Raw genomic sequence first — 17729 nt, forward strand, 5'->3', positions numbered from 1 at the left:
CAAACTTGGTAATCTGGGCTATTTTTTGCTGTAGATTTCAAATATTTAAACAGAAAGAAAGTAGCTTGTTTCATTTTTAAGTTAGAGGGGCCCCAAAATGGCCCAAAACCCATCTGGACCAATGTTCGGGGGGGTGTAAGTCAAAAATTGAAAATATTTTTTTCACCAATTTTTTTGCCTGTAACAGCCCCCAATTGAAACTACTTTCATGTAAAATCTTACACTTATATTAACTTCATTGAATGAGATATAGCCCTTGCAAAAAGCAAATTTCTTATTTTTACGATAACTTGACCCCCCCAAAAACCAACGTCAGACATTCCGCACCAAATTTTGCTTCACATATGTTTGAGGTTGGTCCTTAGTGAAGTCCTCTGAAAAGTTTCATGTTGGTGTCTAAATGTCTTCAGTGGATAGCTGGGCTTTATAAAGAGTCTATATCTTACGATGCTGCAGGTTCCGTAACATACAAGTACATGTACTTGTATTTTACGGAACCAGCACAACAAAATCCCTGTTGATAGACTGTTGATAGACTTGGGTCAAGACTACCCATTTCCTGCTCAATAAACAGTTGCTTGTAGACCTATGTGTGCATTATAGGCAAATTAGGTTAAATGACTTGAGAGTCTTATTCTTTCCATGTGCTCATCACACAGCATGCATGTCATGTACATGTATACATTAAAGGGAATATACAACATTTGCAAACATCGAAAAATAAAACTATCAAGTTTTTGGGAAATACCTTAACAGGATGTTGGTAAATGACAGTCTAAAGCATCCTGTAAAATTATGGCACCTGGTATACTGTCATTTTCAAGAAAAGTGGTATTTTTGTATCAATTTCCAACGCTGATCGGCCGATCAGCGTTGGAAACAACTGGCTTTTTTTCAAATACTGGCCCCAATTGACCATTGCACTTGTTTGCAATCGATTACAAACCTATGAACGGATACGAGCCAGCTAGACTGGTTCCCTGACCTTACAATTCCCCAATGTATGTAAACTGCTCTGTTTCTTCTTATATGGAGTCAGGGAACCAGACTACAGGAAAATGATCGTTTTTCTTGGTTTTTATAGCATTTTCGAACCCAAAACCTCAAAAAAGTCAGTGTAACTATATTTGCTTTATATTTCCAACCCCCCAATTCCATCCATTTCTGAAAATTACAGCAAAAGCAAATGATGTATATTCCCTTTAACCAGTTCTCACTTGCACAGCATAGTATAGCACTAACCTGAACCAAAGAGAAGTGATTCAGTTTGAGTAAAGGGTCTATGGTTTTAACCTGATTGATCTTAGTTTTCATTATGGATAAGGGGAACCTAGTTCATGCAGGAAACTCATCATGCACCAATTGTAGCAGCTGACCTCAACCCAGGAAAATATGTTTGTGTGGTCTATGATGATGTTTGGTACATTGCTATTGTAGAAGATGTATCACAACTTCATGAGGATGTGTATGTCCGCTTCATGTACAGGACGGAATCAACAAATACTCTCTATTGGCCACAAAGAGAGGATAAATGTAACATTCCATTTGTTGATGTGTTGTGTTGCGTACCAACACCAGAACTTCTACATAGCGGTGGAAGGCAATACAAACTTAGTGAGCCAACCATCATGCAACTCATTCAACTTCATCAAAACTACATCACAAGGAATGCATAATTTCACCTGTGAAACTGTAAACAATTATATCAACTGATCAAAAGTCTACATGTACAAATGTAAGCTAAGTTTCATACCCAACTTATTCTTTATGTACCGACTGCTGTTATTCTTGGTACAATGTATGTGTACTTAGTTGTATGTTACGGAACCAGCATCGTAAGATATAGACTCATTATAAAGCCCAGCTATCCACTGAAGACATTTAGACACCAACATGAAACTTTTCAGAGGACTTCACTAAGGACCAACCTCAAACATATGTGAAGCAAAATTTGGGGCGGAATGTCTGACGTTGGTTTTTGGGGGGGTCAAGTTATCGTAAAAATAAACAATTTGCTTTTTGCAAGGGCTATATCTCATTCAATGAAGTTAATATAAGTGTAAGATTTTACATGAAAGTAGTTTCACTTGGGGGCTATTACAGGCAAAAAAATTGGTGAAAAAAATATTTTCAATTTTTGACTTACACCCCCCCGAACATTGGTCCAGATGGGTTTTGGGCCATTTTGGGGCCCCTTTAACTTAAAAATGAAACAAGCTACTTTCTTTCTGTTAAAATATTTGAAATCTACAGCAAAAAATAGCCCAGATTACCAAGTTTGAAATGTCTGGGGGGTATAGTTTTAAATATATGGCCCTTTAAACATTGAATTTCGTGACGCGACGCACTTTTGGCCCCGCCCACCTCAAATTTCAAAATGCTGTTGCGCAAGAACGAAAAGTCGTAGAGACCCCAAATTTTCAGAATTTGCATTTCTCCTAAGTATCTTTCAGTACACCAAAAAAGAAAAAAATCCAAGAGGTGATGGTGTGCAACATTTGTTGAGTTGGCATGGAATGACCCCGGAGTGGCTTTTTCACACACACAAAAGTTCAATTTTTCAAGCAGACCCAGTTCCGTTTTTTTCAAGCAGACCCTGTGGCATCTCTGTGTCAGTCACATGAAAATACACATGATATTAACATTGCAATATTGACCAATCAACGCCAAGGTTTTCCTGTTGGTTGAATATATTAGTGTATTATGATAATTATGCTCCGGTTATCGGTTGTTGCGTTGACATCTACAGGTTTGTCATGGCATCGTGAGTCGAGTGCGTGCAAGTGAGCACGATGTGACACTCGGACCATGTGGTCTGAAAACTTGCGGAAATTGGACTTGAAATTTGATTTTTTTTTAACGGTAGGAGTATTAGGACATTGTTTGCTTAATAGAAAAGCACACCATGGAGAAAGCGTTACGTAACTCTGGGTCACTGCGCTGCGGGCAGCGTTTTAGCTAACACTGTTCAGACATCGTACTAGAAGGTTAAAACTCATTCTGGTTATTCGCTAAACCCTCCCTCCGAGGGGGTTTAAGTTGTCGTTTTATCTTTGAGTTCAACTCGATTCGGTTTAAATAAAAAAGCGTTCAGACATCGTTTTAGCAAGAAAGTTACACTGAATCGAGTTCAACCAGTGTTTTAATGGGAATTTAAGACAGTGTCTGAACGACCCCATAGTGCCTGGTGTTTTCTGAATCATGATCCCTGTCAAGACAGTTGTGGCTCCTCTGAGAATTATCTGAACCCCACCCCCTAACAAACAAACACCCCCCCCCCAACAAACAGAAAACCACCAAGGAAGTATTGTAATCCACCAAGCAACTACTCTGCTCTGTAAATTATCTGAAGGCCCCCCCCCAAAAAAAAAGCACACCCCTCCCTAAAGCACACCCAGGGAGTATTGAAATCCACCAGCAACTATTATCCTGAGAATTATCTGAGCCCCGCCACAATTAAAAAACACCTAACAAAACACCAGCAACTACCCGATATTATACTGACATGAATTATCTGAGCCCCTCCCCCCCCCAAAAAAAAAAACATGGAGGGAATATTGTAATCCACAATGCATTTACAATGAGTGGTACCTCTCATTGACTGTCCCACGGGTCAAAACCAGTCGACTGATTTTGACCCACCTCTCATTGACTGTCCCACAGTGCATTCACAATGAGTGGTACCTCTCATGACTGTCCCACGGGTCAAAACCAGTCGACTGATTTTGACCCGCCTCTCATTGGCTGTCCCACAGTGCATTCACAATGAGTGGTACCTCTCATTGACTGTCCCATGGGTCAAAACCAGTCGACTGATTTTGACCCACCTCTCATTGACTGTCCCACAGTGCATTCACAATGAGTGGTACCTCTCATTGACTGTCCCATGGGTCAAAACCAGTCGACTGATTTTGACCCACCTCTCATTGACTGTCCCACTGTGCATTCACAATAAGTGGTACCTCTCATTGACTGTCCCACGGGTCAAAACCAGTTGACTGATTTTGACCCGCCTCTCAGTCTCACAGTGCATTCACAATGAGTGGTACCTCTCATTGACTGTCCCACGGGTCAAAACCAGTCGACTGATTTTGACCCACCTCTCATTGACTGTCCCACAGTGCATTCACAATGAGTGGTACCTCTCATTGACTGTCCCATGGGTCAAAACCAGTCGCCTGATTTTGACCCACCTCTCATTGACTGTCCCACAGTGCATTCACAATGAGTGGTACCTCTCATTGACTGTCCCACGGGTCAAAACCAGTTGACTGATTTTGACCCACCTCTCATTGAGTGTCCCACAGTGCATTCACAATGAGTGGTACCTCTCATTGACTGTCCCACGGGTCAAAACCAGTTGACTGATTTTGACCCGCCTCTCAGTCCCACTGTGCATTCACAATAAGTGGTACCTCTCACTGTGATTATCACAGAAATAAATCTCGCGTTTGTGCTTTTCCTTTGTGTTTATTATTTGCAGTGCAATGAAATACAGCTTAGAGGCAACTTGTGCCAGTGACTCAAAATATAATCATCGCAAAATGCCAGTGGTTTTAAACTTTTTTAGAATTTGCTGTCTCCCTAATGGTCATGGATTGAGGATCACATTCGAAAGTGGCTTCTGAACAGAAAGGGGCTACCAGTACATGTACATAATGGGGGCTAATTCACCCCACAGTAAACAATCTAGTCTTTCTCGATGATATTTGGTACTGTACAAACAAGCTTTAGATTACTTTCTGTTACATCAATAAAAACACATTTCCTTCTAATTTTCTTCAAGGGAACAGCACTGATTTTGTCTTGGGAAGTCTCACATACTTTCTTTAAGTATGAAATCCCCCGATGATTTTCAAGCACAGGTAAATTGCGTATCATTGCAAAATGTGTTGGAGTGCAATAACATTTACCCATACATTGACACTCTATGGAAACCTGAAGGAAAATTTCAATAAAACCACACAACACAGCATTGTCCTCCTCAAAGGAAACAGTATAACTATTTCTTAAACGTACACGGGTATATGCCTTGGAGTGAAATATGTCGCCCAATATATTAGCACGTTTAAATGAGATGATTCTTCCTATTGGACTGCCAAGTTTGTCTGTGATTGCACACCTGAAAGAACATGACAGATCATTTACCATTTTTGATGCTCCTACTAAATACACCCCATTCTCTAAGAAACTTCCTTTGTGTTTTAAGCATTTTCGCTTAATTCTGTTGTATAGATCGTGAGCTGGGGTGTTTTTCTCTATAGCTGGCATCAATTCAGGAATCTTTTGTATAACTGCAATTGCATGGGCAATGTGTTTGTCAACGTGTTGTGTCCCATTGAATAGCTGCAGTAGGAAGCCATTTGCATCTTCAAATGGAAAACATGATACCGACCACATGGGTCCCAAATTTAGAACTTGGTCAGGGAGATGCAATAATTGATGCACATTGAGTGTCATTTTAGCTTCTGTATACATGGTGGGGAATATAGCAACAAATCTAGCAAGCATAAGCCTAGACCTATTTACATCCTCTAAAGAGACTGAATCTTGCAAAAGTAAAAATACTGCTTCACTCAACAACAAAAAATTAGAATAATACTCTGGGAGCAAAATGCCATACAAAACTGCTGGAGCAAAGTACAGTAGCCAATGTTTCCACTGTGATGCTTTCAAGTACTTTGAATCGGACAATGATCTTGGAAGCCTAGACATGTAATTTGGTGGCTTAATTTGGAGAAGGCATTTGTTTACTACATCAATTTGTTTTGAAATACTAAACCCTTGAGCACTATATTTTGTTGAAAACCAAAGGGCTTGCAGGCTTTTTGTCACACCAAGAAGCACACCATGCATGTAATCAATGGCTGTGCCATTTACAAAACTGTAAAATTTCAAGTAAGAAAACCATGAAGGTCCTTTAATACCGTCCACAGGGCTTTTTAATTGTGTCACTGCCAAAGCATCTGCACAAACAGATTCATCGGTTCTTGCAGGACCAACTAGATTGTCCATATCTGGTGGGAAGACTCGTGTGCTTCCCTTACCAACTTTAACAACTTTACCAGTTTGTTTGCATTTAATGCAAGAACAGCTACCATTATACTGGTTCATTGAACAAACACAGGCTCTAGCTGGCAAATCACATGTACTTGAAAGCAAAATAGCTTTGAAGTTGACTTCACTTTCATCTATCTTCAATTTGACGCCATTTTCCAACTGCTTTAATGATGTCATGCATGGACGCAGGAAGCCTGCCATTTTCGTTTTTTTTTACACTATACCATATCCCTGCAACAATCATATTTTCAAGAAGAATTCTTTCTGAAAAAGGCAGTTCATTAATCATGAGATAGACAGGCCACAGACTTGTTTTTGGCACCATCAGTATTTAAGGTCAGAGTTATATCATATTCATTTAGAATGCCTTGTGTAACCAGCTCTTTGTAAAGCCTTCCGTCGTAAATATCTTCAATGGCCAATTCATTTCTTTTTACACGGTTTGATTTAGCTTTTATGCTATCTTTAAAACCTGGCCGATTGAAAAGTGATTGGATTTGAGAGTGGATTGGAATCTCAATAAATCCTGCTACGCTTGCTTCGTCTTGTAAGCTCTTTCCGCATTGTGGATTTTGACATGTGCCCAATCCAGTTGATGGTGTGTCAATCCCAAGTAAACAGTATGAGCAGTACTTGTGGTATTTTAAGGGGTGCTGTACATCCTTAAAGAACTGCTGGAATGCATACAATGTTTTTGGCAGGCAATTGTTGACATTACAGTGCAGTAGTAGCAGCTGAAGAAGTTCAGTAATACCCTCAGGAAGTTATAGAATGTCTGGTGGCAAAGGCAATGACCAAGAGCATGCTTACTCCAAGAGTGATTTGAGCCCCTTCATAAATGGCAGAATTCATATCAGTGGAATTTTGAAACTGAAAGTCACTACTTGAGCCATCTGCGTCTTCTTCATCGGATGCATCGTCACTGAAAAATGCTCCAAAGGCATCATCTGTGGAAGTGTCTTCAGTCTCTGCAAAATCATTAGGATCTTCACATGCTCCCATCATGAACTCCTGCAAGGCCGGTATCCCACTGGAGGAAAAACAAGAAATAAAAACAAGTACATTTAAAGACATTTATTAAACAATTTATGTTTGACAAATTATGAGCAATAGGAATACTGAGCAAGACTTAAAGAAAAGTAGCACTTCTGTATCCTGTGTGCAACATATTCAAAGGCATAGTTGAAAAACAGGATGGATTGATTGATTTTAAGTATAGCTCACACAGGCCAAAGAGTAACATTCTAGGCCTATACAGAAATTCAAAAAAAGTTAAAAAGTAACTGATGAAGTAATTAGCGAATATTTACAATCAGGGGCCGATCCAGAATTTTCCGTTGGGGGGGGGGGGGGGGGGTGCGTAAAATTTCCAAGCAGCATAATGGTAAATTGGCAAGTTGTTTTCTTGTGGAAAATAGGGGCATCCCCCCCCCCAGCCCCAGATCAGCCCCTGAGCCCCTGACAATAGGTGGTAAAATGAGAAGGCGCTTAAAACAGCAATCGCCAAATAGCAAAAAAAAAAAACAAGCCTCGGGATATTTTTACCTAGTTTTATCCTCTGCAGTAGCGTCAAGCACTGGGTTGTTGTCATCATCAGACATACCCTGAACGTATGTTTCATTGCCACAGGTTTGGTCTGCATCGCTGGCTGAGACTTCTTCAGCTGCCCAGGTGAGGTCTTCATCATGTTCATCTTCAGAATGTGATGACGATCGAGGTCCATGGAAGTGTACTGTTTCTTGGATATCAGTTTCTGTGTCTTGGATATCAGTTTCTGTGTTAAAGAGATCGCTTTCATCATCTTCAATTGCCCATGCACCTTCTCCATCATTGAATGCCTGAAATTGGTCTTCTATACGTTCTTTGATAGACTCAAGTACAAGGACTTCACTAGCCGCAGAATGTTGGAATGATTCCACAGATGTTGATGCAGAAGCGGCGAGCTTATCCCCACTGGCCTCTCTTGAATCAGCAGGTCCAGGTCCCTTCGTGTACTTGATGTTCTGCTTGTAGGATGTGCTGACTCTTTTTCTCTGATTTTCTACACAAACAAAAAGAATACAAACTGGAGGTTCACATTTGTTGAGTTAGAAATGCAGAGTGGTTGAGCAGACAGCTGTTTTTTAAGTTATGAATTTTTTTTGGAAAAAATGTTGAACCTGAGTCACTATTTTCTCCATATATCATCTCAACAAAGGTCATTCATTGCAAAAATGATGATAAGACATGAGTCTGGAACTGAGAAACTTTACAGGAAGTGCATCCGGTCTAGTTGACGACTCCTCCCCTCGTGCATGTGCATATGTGTAGGCCTACTCCGTAAACAGACTCTATTTTCAGGGAAAATGCCTGGTTGCAGCCGCTAATGCATGTACATATTGGAGTCAGACTACTGGTACGTTATTCGTCTATTCGTCGAGACGTACGTTCAACTTTTTTCCTTTTCTTTTTTATTAATGTAATAATACATTATTTTCAATCACAATATACTGCGAATATTTTTTTTGTTATTAATCATTAAAAGAAATCTTTATATTTTTAATCAATCGCCAGTTAACGTCTATCTCACAATCGGACATGTCATGACGTCATGACTTCCCAGAATCCTTTGGATGTACACGTTTAAACTTTCGGCGCCGCACATAATACTGCTACGGACTCTTGCCACGTATCTACATGTACATTTTCGTTTCCTTTGAGCCGAAAGTTTCTACTGAATTTTGCTTGAATATATCATGTGATTAGGTGATTTAACATTCACGCTGCAGTAGGCCTACTTTCGAGTTGTTTTGGAATTGGGTGCCGCCGTCATTGTCACCAAAATTGCGAACAAAACGTGACCAGTCAAGTGCAGTCGTCAGCGGGTTTGCTACGCAGATTTTTAAATCAGACTTTTCAGTGAAATCGTCTATCGTGATCGTTCGTCCGTTTTGGCTCCAACTTCGAAGTCCAGCTATGACATCAAAAACCCTCGAACGTTGGTCGGTTAGGACGTACCATTACAACGAACGTAAGTAAAATTCATGGCCAAGAATCGGCTTTAACTTAACTTAAGTTTAATTTAAGCACATGTACATGTAATGATGATGTAGGCCTACAAAAGTACAGTGACCTAGGTCTATGCTACATGTACATGATGTAAAATGTATGATGTAGTGCTAGGCTGTAATTGAAAAAAAAAAATTGCAACCTGCCGCCACTTATTTCTTCATATAGGCCTATCATCTCAATGAAGGTCAGTTATTTCAAAAATTATTGATAAGACATTAATCTGGCAAGTCTGGGATTGAGAAATATTTCCAATTAATAAGAAATACTTCAAAAATTGTCTTGACTCTCCCTAGACTTTGCACACAACCATGACAACCGCTGAAGTGGTGTCAGGTTGCAACATTTTTCCCATCCCATCATGAATTTGGAAAAAAATAATGCAACCTGATATCACTTTTTCCTTCATATCGCATCTCAATGAAGGTCATTCATTGCAAAAATGATGATAAGACATGAATCTGGACATGCTGGAACTGAGAAACAGCATGTGAACAGGTTCAACATGTTCAATTTTGTTAGGTTGCAAATTTTTTTCAGGTATCATGTGCTGTTTTATGTTAAGGCTAGGAAAAATCTGACAGAAGTGTAAAAATGTGGCTTTACCCTTTTCTCTAGAGTAAAGTATGGTCACCTCTTTGTTCTTTTCCTCATCACATCCTCATCAATATCATTTTATACAAAATGTATATATTTTACCAATATACAATAAAACTTTTTTTCAGTTAAGTGGGTAGTAGTCAAATATTTTGACGGTCAACTTAGCGGAGTCTTAAAAGGCACGGAAGTGGAGCATGAGGCTAGTGGCGAATCTCTGCAAGAATCAGCGATAGAAGAGGGCGACAGTTGCATGGCAAAATGGACAGATGGGAGGATGTATGAAGGAAAGGTTGTTGTCATTGCAGGTAAATATACAATGTTATACAGGTCATGTGTACTATGATGCACAGTACAGACCTGTCCACTCATTCATGCAGTCTCAGTGCTGCAAATATATCTATAGACGTACATAGTACTACATCATACTTCATGATGTGATGAAGTTCAATTATTTTTAACTTGTGTTGCTTTATAATCTGTTCTCTAAGGTTTGCAGTCACCCTAAATTGTGCATTAATACTACAGTATTACAGTATACTACACTTTACAGCAAGTTATGAAAGCACATTGTTTTACACTGTGTTCTGATTGTCTTAAAAAATACTCTACAGCTGCCAAGAACTGAAAGTCTTTTGGGCTATTAGTCGTAACATTGTAAAACAATGTTTTATAAAAAGTTATCTTTAAGGCCCATTTACATGTACCTGAAAAGCACCACTGTCAATGCAGCAAGTGCAGTCACGACAAAATATTTGTTCTAGGATGCTTAACAATGGTTTCTACCTACATGTATTGTTTTTCCTTTTAGCAAACAAAGATGATGCATCAAAGCAACTCAGCCAATTGAGAAAAGTGCACAATCAAACCAGTCCTCATAAGAGCCCCTCCAAAAGGAAGAACGTTCACAAACAGGTAAGTGCATTGTACTTTTGTAGTAACAGCAGGTAATTTTAGGTCATCAGCCTGGGGGTTTGTGCAGTATCAAATCAGGGCATAAATAATTGCAGTGCGCATTCGCAAGGTATACCACCCCTGGAGTGGTTACAAGCATTTTGATGGACGTTTTGAAAAGAAAAAAAATGGGTGATAACACCCCAAAAAAATGCCACCTCTGCAATGCTATCACATACATGTATTTCTAATTTTGGAGGTGTTTACCTTGTCAAAAATCGTTATGACGATTATTCCCCTCATTTGATATCGGTGACCAAAATTTTGGACCGAGGCTGATGGCCTACTTGTACACATTATGAGTGATTTTCTGATAAAATGCAAGAGAAATATTTTCTTAATTTTGCTCCCCTTGTCAGGCAATACATGTAAGTGGGGAAAACAGTTTGGGGTGTCTTTTACAGTACACGTAATGGTGCGCCCGTCCAGTATTGGGACATGGTTTCGGATATGAAATTGCTCAATGTAAATGCAAACTTTTCCAAATTTGCCCGGGTAAAGTTAGCAACTTTTGAAAATTGAAAGCCCCCATGGAAAGAATTCCATACATGGAGTGGAAAAATAATTTGATGAAACTTGAACTTTTTCTGTCATGGCCCATGGACTTTGTGAAGGAGGTCTGAATGGTGGCCTCAATTGACTGAATTGCTATCATAGCTTTTAGATTTATTGTTTTCCTTTTTTCTCAATTTTCCGGATTGATGTGAATTTTTCACTTTTTGGTGAATCAGATTAATAAACAAATGAGGCCAAAGGCATATAAGTTTGTGCACAATTTCATAAAAAGAGAATAATGATAAATGATTTTTAACTGATCAATGTCATGAAATTTATGACTTATCATTATGCTTTCAGAATAAAGACACCATAAAGGCTACACCAAAAGCCTCATCTTTTAAAGTCAAGAAGCAGAAGACAGAAGATGCCAAGGCGAAGGCTGCTGAAATCGCAGCTCAGGAAATGATGGTGGCTAGACTACTGAAGGACCAATTTGAATCGGACCAGCCCTCAACAAGTAGCTTTTCAAAGCCACTAGCTACGCCAGATGTGCCATCAACAAGTGATGGTAGTGGCACAGCCACACCAGTGTCTGATGTGTATGGATTTTTCACATGAGATCGCTACTCGATCTAGACAGCGATGTAGAAATGCAAAATGTGTCGGAGTTCGATGAGAAAGATCATGCAGACTCCTCCCTCCAAGAGGCATTCGAAGAACAGGTTCGTGTGAACGAAGATCTGAGATGTAAGCTTCAAGAACAAGAGGACTTGATAAAGCAACTCCAGCAAGGACACCTGCAGAAATGCAATTGCCAAAAACTGGAAGAGCACCTAACTGTGCCATCAACGAGGCAATTTATCAAGTACTTATCGTCGTGTGTTGGGGTTAAAGCTCCAGCCCCTAAGGCACCAGTGGCCCCTGCTCTGGTCCCCGCCCCGGCCCCCACCCCTGCACCAGCCCATGCCCCTGCAGCCCCTGCTCCAGCCCCTGCTCCAGGCCCTGCTCCAGGCCAAGATTCAGCCAGTGGCCATGAGATGGTCGATGTTGGAGGAGTGCTCTTGAAGAAGGTCACTCGGGATTCTTGCATCTCCTCAGCAAAGGGAGCACCCGCAAAACTGGTCAGAAACCTGCTTCAGGCCCTCTTCTCTGAAGATAAGCTGGCAAGCAGCTGTGCAGAAGGTAGCAGGGAGCGGCCTGGTCTCCCTGTTCATATTATCAAGGCCATCAAAGGTGAGAAGAACATGTAAATGTAAATGAACAGTAGACTCTCATTAATACAAAGTCGACTGAACTTAGCCAAACTGTTTGACACATCAGAATTTTGAATTGAGTGGAGTGTCTGAGTCCTCAAAAAATTCATGCATAATTTTACAGTCAGGACCATTTTTCAGGCATGTTTCCTTGGATCCGCAGATTTACTCAATTTTTACCTATAATAAATGCCGTTACAAAAAGTAAAACCCTTTATTGAAATGTCCTCATTTTTTTCTAAATTCCCAGTTGCATGCCTGATGTATGCTGTAAATAGGTAATAATATGGTTTGTATTAACGAGAGTCAATTGTACATTTTTTACCCAATAATAACCTGGAACTTTATCATAGCTTCAGTAACATTTCATTGTTCAAAATGTTAACATTCTTTTGTATCTGCTTTGTATTGCCCCACAACAGAGTTTGTTCGTGACAAATGCCCCAAGTACTCCGAAAGAGAGATCATCCAGGTGATCAACTGCCAATGCTCGGATGTTCGGAAGAAGCTGAGAAATAAGGCAAAATTAGCAGGTAATTGTATTAGATTGACTGCAAAACAAGGACAGACACACCCTGAAAAAGCTATGTAGGCCAATGGGTGTTAGTAATCACAAGTGCATACAAGCCGTATGATGAAATCACTTATGAACTGGATAGAGGTGGTTCACTGTTTTTTTTATATAGAATCTCATGTTTATTTGCAAGACGAACATGGTAATCCATTATCAGTACTAAATCAAGTGTACAATAAGAGAACAATCCTCTCATTTGGTTCCAGAAGAACTTGCAAAATATTGCAAAAAGTAAGAATTGTACAATGTATTTTTAATTGTCCAGATGGCATGCTGAGCCATCTTGTAATTGAATACAGTTTACAAGTCAGCAGGTCAGACTTTTTCAGCTGAAAGCAGCTATGACAAAATCAAGGTGAAATATTTTTAATCTTAATTATGTATCTGTTTTCTGTTTCAGGTGGAGTGTCTCAACACAAGTAAAAGGTTCCTTGATTGTTCAGGGGGAGTAGGATTGGTTTGTAATACCTGTGATTGTTTTTTATTGTAATTATGTACTATTATACAACACCTGAATAAATCCCCGTCATCTGATTGGTGGATCGTTGATCACATGTCATTGAATTATTCGTACCAATGCACGGCGCGCGCGTGGGTCGCAGCGCACAGTGCAATGGAAGTACTATTGCACTGTGATTAGAAGTACCATTGCACTGTCACTGCACATGTTGCTGAAGGTGGCACTGTGGTGTTTAAATTGGCAAAAAAAGTTCTGAACCTATTGAACTGTTTAAGTTCGAATTTATGGAAAAGTTTTAAATTGAGATAAATTGAATATGATAGTTCTCAACCTGTTGAACAGTTTGCATAAATTAAATATGATAACTCTGAACTTGTCAAACTTGTAAACAATTTCTAACTTGAATAAATTGGCTATTAAAAGTCATCCAATCAGATGACGAGGATTTTTTCAGTTGTTATATAAAACAAATAATGAATGTTTCACGTTCATGCAATAGAAAGAATAATTTCATGAGGTGACAGATGAAATGTTCCATTCCACAAGGCTTCGCCTCGTGGAATGGAACATTTCATCTGTACACCTCATGAAATTATTCTTACCATTGCACTCACAAACATTCATTATTTGTATAGTAACAGATTCTTAGATTTTCAAACAGATTACCAGGCCCACCTACTCCAGAATTGTCCGTTTCATTTCAGTTCTCAAGCAAATTACACCTTTCCGTCCATTGCAAAAATATATTTCTATAGATCTCTACAATGTATTGTTTGAAATGTATTTTAATAGGTGCATGTATCAAAGTGAATTACATGCCTGCTTACGCTTAACTATTTTGTGCCACAACCAAAATGCCATTTGCTATTTTTATTTTTTTGTCTTGCCAACTTCAATATTTGCCAATCCTTCTATAGTATTACATTGCAGTTTCAGTTAGACAAGTGTGTGAGGGCATCGCAATTTTTGTACATTTATGCTCTTAAAAACTGTTGCTATTTTATCTCTAAACAATAAACAATTTTTTTTTAAATGTGCCAAAACACAGATTTCTTTTTTTTTTTACATGTTAAGACTCAAATCATAGGGACTATGCCTTTCTCAGAGTGAGCAATCTTCAAAATCAGTCACGGGTAGTGCATCTCAATTTTAAGTTAGTTTTTAGTTTTATTTCAAGTTTAAGTTAGAATTAGAAAAGTGCTTCATATACAGAGCTTTTTGTTTAAAATTTGTTAGTTACTGCATGCTGTTCATTCGTCTTATTTAGCGTTAGTATTGATTTTTTTTCAATGATTTTGAACATTGTTTTAATGCAAGTGTTTGTATTGTTTTATTTTTTATGCCAATAACTTTTATCATTTCATTAGATTACATGTGTTATTGCCATTTTAACTGTATGCCAAAGATTGTCAAGGTAAGAAAAACCAAAAAATGTAATGTTTTTATACACAAAACATGATTCTGTTTGTATGACAGGGAAGCAATATTTATACGACAAAGTATTTCTTTTAAACTTTGTATTCATCAGTATGATTAGCCGTGTTTGTAATGATCACCTTTTATTTCAATGCTGCAACTCAGGTATTAAAGTAACTTATTTAAACAACAAGAGTAACCGGTGTTTATATGTGGTAAAGATGCAAATAAATCTTCATGTAAAGCAACAGAGAAATTTTACCTGCTCAACTTTAGACTCCACCAATTCTGCTTTCGATCAAGATTTTGCCCACAATCTTTTGCACATTTGTAATGAAGATTACACTAGATTCTTATAAGATTCTTATAAGATTCTTATAAGATTCTTATAAGAATATTTCATTATACTGTAGCAAACTTTAAGTTGGGATTCTATATGATTCTTATAAGATTCTGACAAGATTCTTATAAGATTCTTATAAGAAAAATCGTAGGCTGTGCGCTGGGAGTCTTATAAGATTCTTATAAGAATCTTATAAGAATCTTGAAAGATCTTGCTAATTTTCATATAAAATACTTATAAGAATCTTATAAGATTCTTATAATATTCTTATAAGAATGATCTCAGGTTCTTATAAGATTCTTACAAGATTCGTATAAGATTCTTATAAGATATTTTGTAAGGGTGACTGTCCCACGGGTCAAAACCAGTCGACTGATTTTGATCCGCCTCTCATTGACTGTCCCACTGTGCATTCACAATGAGTGGTACCTCTCATGACTGTCCCACGGGTCAAAACCAGACGACTGATTTTGACCCACCTCTCATTGACTGTCCCACAGTGCATTCACAATGAGTGGTACCTCTCATGACTGTCCCACAGGTCAAAACCAGTCGACTGAATTTGACCCACCTCTCATTGACTGTCCCACAGTGCATTCACAATGAGTGGTACCTCTCATGACTGTCCCACGGGTCAAAACCAGTCGACTGAATTTGACCCACCTCTCATTGACTGTCCCACAGTGCATTCACAATGAGTGGTACCTCTCGTTGACTGTCCCACGTAGTGCATTCACAATGAGTGGTACCTCTCATGACTGTCCCACAGGTCAAAACCAGTCGACTGAATTTGACCCACCTCTCATTGACTGTCCCACAGTGCATTCACAATGAGTGGTACCTCTCATGACTGTCCCACGGGTCAAAACCAGTCGACTGATTTTGACCCGCCTCTCATTGACTGTCCCACAGTGCATTCACAATGAGTGGTACCTCTCATGACTGTCCCACGGGTCAAAACCAGACGACTGATTTTGACCCACCTCTCATTGACTGTCCCACAGTGCATTCACAATGAGTGGTACCTCTCATGACTGTCCCACGGGTCAAAACCAGTCGACTGATTTTGACCCGCCTCTCATTGACTGTCCCACAGTGCATTCACAATGAGTGGTACCTCTCATGACTGTCCCACGGGTCAAAACCAGATGACTGAATTTGACCCGCCTCTCATTGACTGTCCCACAGTGCATTCACAATGAGTGGTACCTCTCATTGATTGTCCCACGGGTCAAAACCAGACGACTGATTTTGACCCGCCTCTCATTGACTGTCCCACAGTGCATTCACAATGAGTGGTACCTCTCATGACTGTCCCACGGGTCAAAACCAGATGACTGATTTGACCCGCCTCTCATTGACTGTCCCACAGTGCATTCACAATGAGTGGTACCTCTCATGACTGTCCCACGGGTCAAAACCAGTCGACTGATTTTGACCCACCTCTCATTGACTGTCTCTCGCACTTAGTGCATTCACGATGAGTGGCTGGTATTGTCAAACAGCTGTGGCTACTGTGTGGCTGTTGATTGTTGTATTGACCTGATAAAGTATTGTCTGCAAGTGGCCGGCATTGTCAAACAGCTGTGGCTACTGTGTGGCTGTTGATTGTTGTATTGACCTGATAAAGTATTGTCTGCAAGTGGCTGGCATTGCCAAACAGCTTTGGCTACTGTGTGGCTGTTGATTGTTGTATTGACCTGATAAAGTATTGTCTGCAAGTGGCTGGTATTGGCAAACAGCTTTGGCTACTGTGTGGCTGTTGATTGTTGTATTGACCTGATAAAGTATTGTCTGCAAGTGGCTGGTATTGGCAAACAGCTGTGGCTACTGTGTGGCTGTTGATTGCTGTATTGACCTGATAAAGTATTGTCTGCAAGTGGCTGGTATTGTCAAACAGCTGTGGCTACTGTGTGGCTGTTGATTGTTGTATTGACCTGATAAAGTATTGTCTGTAAGTGGCAGGCATTGTCAAACAGCTGTGGCTACTGTGTGGTTGTTTATTGTTGTATTGACCAAATAAAGTATTATTATTATTATTATTATTATTTATTCGGCCAAGATTTGCAACAAACATATACAGAGAATATGACAATGTAACTCCAGAGGAGACAAGATTACAAGTATAAGAAATCATGAAACAATACAAATAAGTGTAAACAAAAGCAAGGAGCTACATGTATGAATAAAGGCAGCAATGATAAAAGGCAAGGTTGTTACAGAATAAGACAAAACAAGAACAGAACAAAACCCAAATTAAGATGGCCAGGATTAATAAAAGTGAACTTAAACACTATGACTCGAAAGTCTATCAATCCAATCCTAAAAGGGAACACGGAATAAATATTATGAAATCTGTGAACAGAGCAATAGTTAATAAAAACAACACACATTCATAAAAACATAAAAATACAAAACTAACAAATTTAGGGCAAGTTTGGCAGTGGCAAAATTAACCACTTAAAATCATGGAACAAAAAGCTCAAAAAAAAAAAAAAAAAAAAAAAAAAATGGGGAGATAACATA

General features: G+C 39.2%; 1 protein-coding gene across 1 annotated transcript; it reads right to left on the bottom strand.

The window, feature by feature from the left end:
• Window positions 1–4619: 4619 nt before the first annotated feature.
• LOC119732884 lies at window positions 4620–7075 on the bottom strand. Its single transcript, XM_038206477.1, has one exon. It carries the CDS (start codon window positions 6259–6261, stop codon window positions 4690–4692), a length of 1572 nt encoding a protein of 523 aa, XP_038062405.1. The 5' UTR covers window positions 6262–7075; the 3' UTR covers window positions 4620–4689.
• Window positions 7076–17729: the final 10654 nt, after the last annotated feature.

Source organism: Patiria miniata, unplaced genomic scaffold (genome assembly GCF_015706575.1).
Source record: "Patiria miniata isolate m_02_andy unplaced genomic scaffold, ASM1570657v1 HiC_scaffold_25, whole genome shotgun sequence".
NCBI lineage: Eukaryota > Metazoa > Echinodermata > Asteroidea > Valvatida > Asterinidae > Patiria > Patiria miniata.

What these genes read in the sequence shown, in the direction of transcription:
- LOC119732884 (XM_038206477.1), bottom strand. Translation starts at nt 6,261, where the DNA reads ATGGCAGGCTTCCTGCGTCCATGCATGACATCATTAAAGCAGTTGGAA.